General features: G+C 31.8%; 1 protein-coding gene across 8 annotated transcripts; it reads left to right on the forward strand.

The window, feature by feature from the left end:
• Positions 1-239: 239 nt before the first annotated feature.
• Positions 240-4,837, forward strand: LOC132284842 (uncharacterized). 8 transcript variants are annotated; one of them, XM_059786977.1, is made up of 8 exons: positions 240-422; positions 568-692; positions 2,330-2,428; positions 2,788-3,004; positions 3,213-3,545; positions 3,698-3,823; positions 3,910-4,178; positions 4,393-4,837. In XM_059786977.1, exons 1-5 carry the CDS (start codon positions 371-373, stop codon positions 3,227-3,229), a joined length of 510 nt encoding a protein of 169 aa, XP_059642960.1. In that variant the 5' UTR covers positions 240-370; the 3' UTR covers positions 3,230-3,545; positions 3,698-3,823; positions 3,910-4,178; positions 4,393-4,837. The 8 variants fall into 8 exon arrangements, 3 of the variants coding, with proteins under 3 accessions (XP_059642960.1, XP_059642959.1, XP_059642961.1); XR_009472375.1 differs by lacking the exon at positions 240-422 and having other exon boundaries at positions 429-692; positions 2,788-3,297; positions 3,467-3,545; positions 4,393-4,500; positions 4,601-4,837; XR_009472378.1 differs by lacking the exon at positions 240-422 and having other exon boundaries at positions 429-692; positions 2,788-3,297; positions 3,467-3,545; ... (1 more) ...; positions 4,393-4,500; positions 4,601-4,837.
• The last annotated feature ends 4,676 nt before the right edge of the window (positions 4,838-9,513 follow it).

The raw sequence follows: 9,513 nt of genomic DNA on the forward strand, positions 1-9,513 counted from the left end.
TTCAATCTGCAAAAATTAAACTGGTCCGAAATAATGCGAGTGGTATCAGACTTCACAACCTTAATCATGTAGGTCCATTCTACATCAACAGTTGTGGTGAAGTAGACCCATGAGGCTAATACCAATAAATGCTGGTAATAAATAAGGAGACAATTCCATGTCACTGTAATGAGACCGACGAGACACAATAAGTAAAATAGTAGGTGAATAAAGTATATATATGCTTCTTTTATATTCCATAGTTTTTGCTTTAAACTTCTCTAGTCTAGGTAGATGCTGATATTGTATTTGAAATTCTAGACTGGCTGAGGGGAGAGAGGGATCAAAATCGTCTCCGGCGCAATAGTAAATCTGTTGCAGCTGGTGCGTGATGTGCGGACTTGATGTTGCCACGTCAGCTAGTCCTAAAAGACAAAAACAGAGTAAATCGTTTTTTTACCAAATATGTATTACAAGAGTGTATATAGAGAAAGTGCACTATTTGTATTTTTCTCGTCTTTGCTACAATTACAAGAGTGTATATAGAGAAAGTGCAATATTTGTATTTTTCTCGTCTTTGCTACACAGGGATACTGATTCCGGATGAACTGAAGAAGACAATTCCGAATTTGAAGCTGCCGGTGGATGAACTGAAGAATCCTTCGATCCTGAGGAATTTGTTTCCAATGTTGAAGTCGTATGAAACCCAGAAGGTATGATTTGTATCAAAATTTGTCTTGTGAGTGGTTTTAGGGTTTCGTTTAGAGAGAGAGAGTAAGCTTCAATCTATTGTATTTTGTTCCCAATCTTGAAGCCGTATGAAACCAACAAAGAAAAAGATCGAAACCCTCTCAAATCAACTCTCCAATCAGAAACTCTAATTCGAACAGATATTTCAACCAAATTTATGGAGATACAGGGTGTAAGACTCGTGGGATGTTGAAAGCACTCCAATATAAGTGTAGTAAGAAAATTAGGTGTGTTGTGTGTTGTGTGTGAGAGAGAGTCATTTGGGTGTAATTTTTTCTTTTTCGTTTGAAATGCCATATATATATATATATATATATATAGATACGTTTATCTTCTTTTCTGTATTTTTATGCAAGTTAGTAAAAGACCTTTTATGGTCTGTTTGAACGCACATAAAAAAAACTTTTTCTCAGATGTTGTTCTCTTTTACAAGTGAAGCAATATTGCACTTTCATCATTCATGGCTTTTCCTTTTGATTTCTGAAGCATTAATTTCTTTTTATTGTTAATTACCTTATTTGTTCTGTGTGTATTAATTGGACAAAAAAAGGGTCTGACCCCACTAAACCTAATATACAACATTAGTATATATCACTTTCAAGTAGTTGGATTCCATCCATTAACAAGTGAAAGTAGTTTTTGAACTTACTAGTCTTAATTGTAGGGCACAAGCCTCCTTATGAACGAATCAAGTTTAGGAATCACTCAGAATTAAGGAGAAAAAAAAAAAAAAAAGGAATTGAGGTAGAAATTAACTTCTAAATTCTTTTGTCTAGAAATTGCTATAAATTATTCAATGAAAAAAAAAAAAAAAAAAACACACACACACACACACAATTAACATATAGCAGGAAACTTGTTTGTCTGAATAGAACATGGGGTTGAAAAATCTTTCCGTGGACCTAATGCTGGTCGTTGGTCTATTTAATTTTTTTCTTTTTTTTGCTGTTGAATTACTATGTTGTTAGGGTGGTAACCTCTTGGACCTTGGTTGTTAGTTTGTTGCCTATTTGTAGATCTTGGTTGTAAAACTGATGAAAGAAAATAAATCCAATATTTGATTTTATGGGTTCTTAAAAAAAATTCTCTTAGTTTTTTAATGAGAAATAGGGTTTGTGATGTAAATGAAGGAATTGAGTTATATGCCCCCATAGATTCTTATATTCCTTACAGGCTTGGATTAATGTTATTATACTTTAATTTCATTATCTGATAGTTCCTTCTTTTTTTTCAACGAGAGGGTGCCTTTTTACAAAAGGATTGTGCTTTTAGTTTAATGTGAAACTTATGGTGGTCCTCCATGCTTGTTCGTGGCATGTAGACCATTAAAAGTTTACTTCGCTTTAGTGAAATAACCATTCCGTTTTCCTCACATTTTATAAGACTATTTCTTTTTCCTCACATTTATAAGACTATTCATTTGTCCTTACATTCATAGAATTCTGAAAGCCGGAATGTTTTGACAACTTATTCAGATTTGAACTGATTTAGAAAATTTAGGTAAAATATTTCAATGATAAGAAAAAATTGTCTGCAATGGGCGACTGTTGTTTACTTGTGTATTTATTTTTCTTTTACTTATATTCTCTTGGATTATCAGAAGATGATGGGGGAACGACGTAGCAGCCCATCTATAAAAAAGATTGAAGAGGAGGGTATTAAGGTAATACATGAAGTCAAATGCAAGCTTTATGTGAAGGTAATTATTAATGAAAATTTATGTAATAACATTCTTTGAGATGGTACATAATTTTTCTTATTTTTAACTCGAGTTTTGTATTTACCAATACTTGTATAATAAGAGTAAAATCTATTATACGTAGGAGAGCAGCGTGGTAAGTTTGTACTCTTTTGGCTTCTTAATGAGTTGTGAGAGTGCATTTCTAGCCCGCCCTTAATTTTACTTTCAATTTCGATGTAGGAGACCAGCATGGCAATGCTTACATTTTATGCACACACTCATATCTTTAATTGTATTTGAGTGAGAATAGAAGGTTTTTTCATTCAAACCTACTGTTTTTTCATACAAATTCCTAAATCCCTCTAATCATAACTCAGGTATCAGTCGCGACAATCCCTGGTGTGACATTTCCCGTACATGAAAGAGTAACAGAATCCCCTCCCAACACAGAATTTGAGCGAAGTGGTACACCATCCCAATATGCAATTACAATATCAGACTCTAAAGTTGCTGAAAATATTAAAAAGTATGGAAGAGGCACTAAGATATTAAAGCCCGGACCATATTCCTTCTCTCCTTGGGCCATTCAAGATGGTAAAAATATTCGGCTCAAAAAAGACCAGAGCAAATTGTTAAGTTATGTTGCAGCTACTAGCCATGAAGATTAGAAAGTGTTAAAATTATTTTGACACTTCTAGTTTCATTTTATTATTATAATTTTTTTTTTTTTTTTTTTTTTGGGACAGCATAAAGTGTCTTATATGTTTAAATTTTTTTTGCAACTTGCCATTCATTTTATCAGTGAAACATTGGTGGTGATGTATTGCCAAGACCTGTTTTGATGTGATATGGTAACTTTGTTCGAACCCAACCTTGTTTCTAGCGCGGTGAGTAGATTTGTTTGAATATTTTTTTTTTACCCTCCATGACAAGTTTATTGTTTAAAAATTTTCAGTAACTAATATTTATTGTTTTATTATATTATGTTATAAATTTTTGAGGAAATTATTTGAAAAATACCCAAGGATAATGTGGTAAAAAATTCGTTCTGAATAGCAATGCTGCACAATTCATGGATAACAGCGGAGTAGTGCTGTTGAAATCAGCGGAAAAATGCAAGGTTGTCCAAAAAAAGGTATGGGAAGATTACAATAGAATCTTTAAAACTGATCCGACTGTATTTAGTAGTAGAGATTTGGTTAGTGGTTTTGTATATATGAATTTAAATTGAGTGAGAAAACCCCATTTTTATTAGAATTCCTTAACCGTATGTTCACTTTGATGCAGTTATGCTTTCCTTCATGCATAAAAAGTCACTGGTTTTTGTTGGTGGTAAACCATCCGGAGAAGACAATTGATTACATTTGTTCAAAAGGAACACCCCACATATATAAGCAATATGCCTTATGTGTGGTAAACGCCTATTCATATTTGAGTTAGATTTATCATTTATTTATAGTTATATAATATACTTACGAATGATTATGTTTGTATGACAGAAAGAGCTCCTGGAGGTTGCTTGTGGCAAAGAGTGGTCAAAATACTTAGTGAGGATCCCTCTAAAAATCCCGAAACAAACTGATGCGTGTGTATAGTAAATTACACAAGAAGTAGAGATTTAAATATTTATATAGTATTCACAGCATCTTACTATTATTACTTAAGTAGATATTTTTAATTTTGTGAAAATATTAGGACATCTTGTGGCATATTCGTAATGAAGTTCATGGAATTATGGGATGGCAAAAAATTATCCAAGAAGTTGAAAGTGAGTTTAATGTAATATGAATATCCTATAGAGTATGATTATACATAGGGTATTTTAATACTCTAATATTGTTTACTTTAATTCTATCAAAATATGTATCTTTCTATATATACTATAGAGTATGATTATTCATAGGGGTATTTTTAATATTTTTTGACCACCTAAATGTCAGAATATTAAACAAATAATGATACCCATTTAATTAATGATGCAGAAAAAGCCAGAGTTAATGCGTTCGGAGTTTCTGCTGAAACTGTTGGATAATTCACTAAACGAAAGACAAACAGAATTGTACAGAATGGCACTTGCATAATTTGACAGAGTTGGTTGCCTTGCAGTCCAGAATTTTTCCTACTTTTAACTTACTGCGTGCTGATAACTTTTTCTGAGCATTTACCAAGTTCTGTTCCTAACATTTTCAGGTTTTCATGCTCAAGCGACTCCTATGTTCTTGTACTAGTTAGTGTTATTTATGGTGGTGATTTTGGTAAATGTGAACTTTAATTTTTGCTGTGTTGGATGTATATTGAAGGAAGCGTGACATGTTGCTTTGTGTAATGGAGACGTTACGAACGATGTACCTATTTACTAGTTCTAAACTTCTATTTTGTTTTTTTGGTGGATGTCTTTTGAATGAAGCGTTTCTCTTATTTGGCTTATATTATACATGTAGCAATTTGTAATGAGTATGGGACATATTATTTTGTGTAGTGGAGATGTTACCAATGATAAGCACTTTAAATTTTTTTGTGCTGGACGTCGTATGAATTAAAAGTGACTCTTGCTTGACATATCAGACGAGATGATAGCATGCTCTGTTTTTTTACTATATTACACATCATTCAACTAAATTTCATTAATATTGACTACAAAAGTATTCTGAATACAAATATTTTGGCATAGTCGCATAACACGCAAATTAACCTCACATCACCTAAAGTTTAAATAAAGCAAATAGAGATACTAGAAAAGCTAAAACACTCATAAAAAGTGTTACCCTAGCTAGTAGCTTCACAAATTCATGTGTTGCTTCAATTACTCTTATAGTTGATGCAAGTTGTCCAGTTTCATATTTAATTTTATCAACATCTTCCACCAAATTATTGTACCCTGTCATTCCTTCATCAAATGGTGGGTGCTGTGGTCGAGTTACCATTTCAGTGATATTAAATGAAATGGGGTAGCACCGCTCCCAAAAGCCGCATACTTTTTTGTGGATGATGACATACATAATAGAGTTTCCCTGTGTTCTTCCCTTTATCTATAATTCTAACGCCTGTTTTTTCTCCACACCCACAATATTTAATTGCATACCTTAGGTCTCTAAACTCAACAGAAGTAACCTGAAAAAGGTATTCAAATGCATAGTGAAAAAATATATAACAAATATGTATAAATAATGGACGAAAACAATGGATAGGCATGTTTTTTGTTGCAATAGAGACTTGCACTTACAATTCTTGGATAACCACCACTGTTGGTTGATGAAGCCATAGAAGACACATATATATAGAAGACTAAGGAATATAGAAGTTGGTATGTAAAAAGAGATCAATTTGTACCTATATATAAGGGATTTTGACGTACAGGTGTTTTCAACAGTAACAAAGTTTACAAACGGTCATAATGGCAGTATATATATATGTGTGCAGTATATATGTATATAGGTGAAAGACTATTCTACGTATGAGTAACATCCCAAATTATACATTACATGTATCACATGTGTTCCTTTACAACATCCCAACTAATTAACCTTACACATTGTCAATAATGCATATCTGAGACTAAATTAAAATATTGAACACTACACACATAAAAAGTATAAAAATTTAAAACTACACCATACTTACCAATTACTTTTTCGAACGAGACCTTGGCAGTGGAATTTCGAAGTCATCATCCCCAGAGTCCGAATAATCATGAATCCGATTTAAGGTCCGGGTCAATCAAAATATTTTCAAACTCTTCATCCAGGTCAATCAAAATATTTTCAAACTCTTTAACTAGTGATGTATGAATTATCATAGTGGTTGAGAATATTTATGACTGGAAAACGTTGGAATACAAGGTAGGACAAAGTTGGGATTCATAGTAGGAAAATTTTGGGATGCAAGGTACGAATATTTTGGTGACGTGTATCCCAAATTAATATGTCATTAACAGTTGTGATATGATGAAAATGGATCATACTTGAAAACCTTCATACACACCTAACTGAAAGTATTGTTGCAATGAACTAGTTACTGTGATGCTGTGATCAAATTAAATAATTTTTTTTTTTTTTTAAATTCGTATCAACATATGAATTCATACACCTATCTCTTCAAATAAATTATAACATTTTTCATTATACAATGCAAAAAAGGGAATAATTGATTTGAATTGAATATTCCCAAAATGTGTTTTAAGTGCACGTCCCAACATGTCAATATGAATAATCCCAATCTCTAACACTACAACATCCCAACTCTGTTCTAACTTTCCTGAGTAATGAAATTTATATTTCAACATATAAATTGATACACGTATCTCTTCAAAAAAAATCTAACATTTATAACTATACAAAGCAAAAAAAAGAACTAATTTGAACTGAATAATCCAAAAAAGTATATTGAGTGCATATCCCAACGTGTTAATGTAATGAATCCCTATTTCCAATACTTCGACGTCCCAACTCTGTTCTAACATGCCTACCCAATGATACATATATACAAAATCCTATATTTTACTTTATTTCACTGTATCAATTCATACAAGTATTTAGAATCAATAGTCGATCGCAAATATTATACCCAACTTTTATTAGGGAAAAATAACAGATAGATCATTGAATAGACTCCAAAAATTAAAAATAAAAAACATATCCAATATTAGTCAGTTGTAGAGAATGTGTTGCTTTAAAGTCTTTACCAAATTCCTCAACTTTGCCTTCACTTCCAAAGAAGAGAATCAACAAGTCCACAAGTTTAGCTTCTACTTTGTAAAGAGAAAAAAATGGATCATCTTTACAACATTCCTCAACTATGCTTCAGATCCAAACGAACCCCCTCAACCAGTTCACAAGTTAGCCTCGTATTTTGTGATGAGAAAAAATTGAATCACAATATACTCTGTGATCACTTTTCTATTGGGATTGTGGGAGAGAGAGAGAGAGACAGATAGACAGAAAGCAACTAAACATTCAGGCAAAGAAGATCAAAAAATGAAAAAAAATCGCCGGCCTTTTTGAAATTGAAATGCAACTCAAATTTTGCCCCCTTTTCTTGTTATTGCCCATACGTATAATATAGCAGGTAGTATCTATAACAGGCAGTCTCCAAATATATATACTATATGATTTTTACTTTCCATTACATTTTACGCGTTTTACTGTTTATATATTGCGCACCGACTGCAACAGATTTACTGTTGCGCCGGAGATGATTTTAGTCCAGGGAGAGAGACACTTCAACAATACTAGATAAGGTGTTACAGTATATTGGTGGATCAAATTCATCCCTTTCCTGATTTTGACTTAGGCCAAAATTTTGTAATTCCAATAAGTATTACAATTGTTGTTTTCTTTAGCATTGTAGGAGTATTTTGGGTTGAAATCGAAATCATATTCGGTAACGAAAATTTATTTTAAAAAATTCTAAAATTTGTTTTAGTTCATCCGCTACAGTACCAAAACACACAATATCACCACCAGACAAAATTTTGTAATTCCAGTAAGTACTACAATTGTTGTTTTCTTATGCCTGTTTGGCATGTGATAGGTTTTAGGTGTTATATTGTTGGTCAATACCAAAACAAACCGTTTTGTTGTAGGAATGTTTTGGGTAGAAATCGAAACCATGTTTGGTAATGAAAATTTGTTTTGAGAAATTCGAAAATTTACTTTAGTTCCTTCGCTACAGTACCAAAACACACAATATCACCAATTTGATGGCCGGTATGGGTTTGGCAAAAAAATATGATATATTATGAACTATTTCAAACCAATATCAACAGTGATATGAGCCCAAATGTAAAGACCAATATAAAAAAAAACAATACCATAACACATTCAAAACAGGGCCCTTATTTTTTTTTCTTTCAAAACTCTGTATTTATTAAATACAAGGATGCAAATGATAATTAAAATTTAAGGTCAACCACTTTGCGCTGAATATACAAAATGTAAGGCCTGTCGGCTGTCTCCAATCTTGCTCTTCTAACACCCAGCATAACAAGCAATAAAAATTAATGGATTGAAATATTGTCCAGGGGTGGGCAAATAATATATGAATCCACGAATTCAATGCGATCAATGCGAATCTGATCGGATTACTACACCCACGGATCAGTAGTGGATTCAAAAAAAACGAATCCGTAGCTCACGGATTGGGCTGTTAAAAATTCGATCTGATCTATTATATATATATATATATTTTCAAATAATGTATTTGTATATGTATTTGTTATTATATCTGATTATTTAATGGACTCTAAGAATATATTAGTTAATGATCATTTAAATATATAAATTAATGGCTATAAATTAAAATTTTATCTATTGGATCATGGTTAAAAAAATAAATAATATTGAACTATTTAAGAAAAACTTCAATCTGTGAATCCAATTCGATCTGATTCGCCATTCAACAGATCCTATTGTCGGATACCCCTAATATTGTCTATATGAATTGGCCATTTTCGAATAAGCTAATTAATTCATTTAGTAGCATGAGGATTCACTCTTCTTCTTATTCAAAGATCAGCCATTTCTCTCTCTGTCTTCACATGGAGAATTAATTTCTAAAAAAGTGACTGCATGTGTTTTGATCATGGTGAATGTGGACATCTTTCTTCTCTTCTTGTCACGAATCATGTTATAATCATGGAAACCATAAAACTCAACAGAATATCAAGATATGCTTAGGTAAATTGAAGCTTGTTGGCTTTGACTAATTTCCCTTGTAATTATTTTTTTTTTAAAGAAATATTGGAAAAAAAAAAAAGTTTGAGGGATGGTGAATGTGGACTACTTTATTCTCTTCTTGTCACAAATCATGTTATAATCATGCCAACCATAAAACTCAACAGAATATCAAAACATGGTTAAATATTTGGAAAAAAAAAAAAAAAAAAAAAAATGAAAGAAAAAAAAGGGGGTTGAGGGATGGTGAATGTGGACTACTTGATTCTCTTCTTGTCACAAATCATGTTATAATCATGCAAACCAAACAACAGTAATGAATTTGACTATTGACTTTTTCTTTTTCTTTTTTTACCTTACCAAAAAAATAATAAATAAAATTACAAAATTGACTATTGATGATTTAAATTGTTGTAAAATTATTCAACTAAT

The sequence above is a fragment of the Cornus florida genome, unplaced genomic scaffold, assembly GCF_030987335.1.
Source record: "Cornus florida cultivar Cherokee Brave unplaced genomic scaffold, ASM3098733v1 CherokeeBrave_3.0.0_Hap2_Chr11, whole genome shotgun sequence".
Taxonomy (NCBI): domain Eukaryota; kingdom Viridiplantae; phylum Streptophyta; class Magnoliopsida; order Cornales; family Cornaceae; genus Cornus; species Cornus florida.

Excerpts from the sequence above, each read along its gene's own strand:
- LOC132284842 (XM_059786976.1), top strand. The coding sequence starts at position 371 with ATGTGCGGACTTGATGTTGCCACGTCAGCTAGTCCTAAAAGACAAAAA. Across the intron at positions 423-567 it reads TCCTAAAAGACAAAAACAGA|GGATACTGATTCCGGATGAA; the intron begins GTAAATCGTTTT and ends TTTGCTACACAG. Across the intron at positions 2,429-2,787 it reads AATGCAAGCTTTATGTGAAG|GTATCAGTCGCGACAATCCC; the intron begins GTAATTATTAAT and ends ATCATAACTCAG.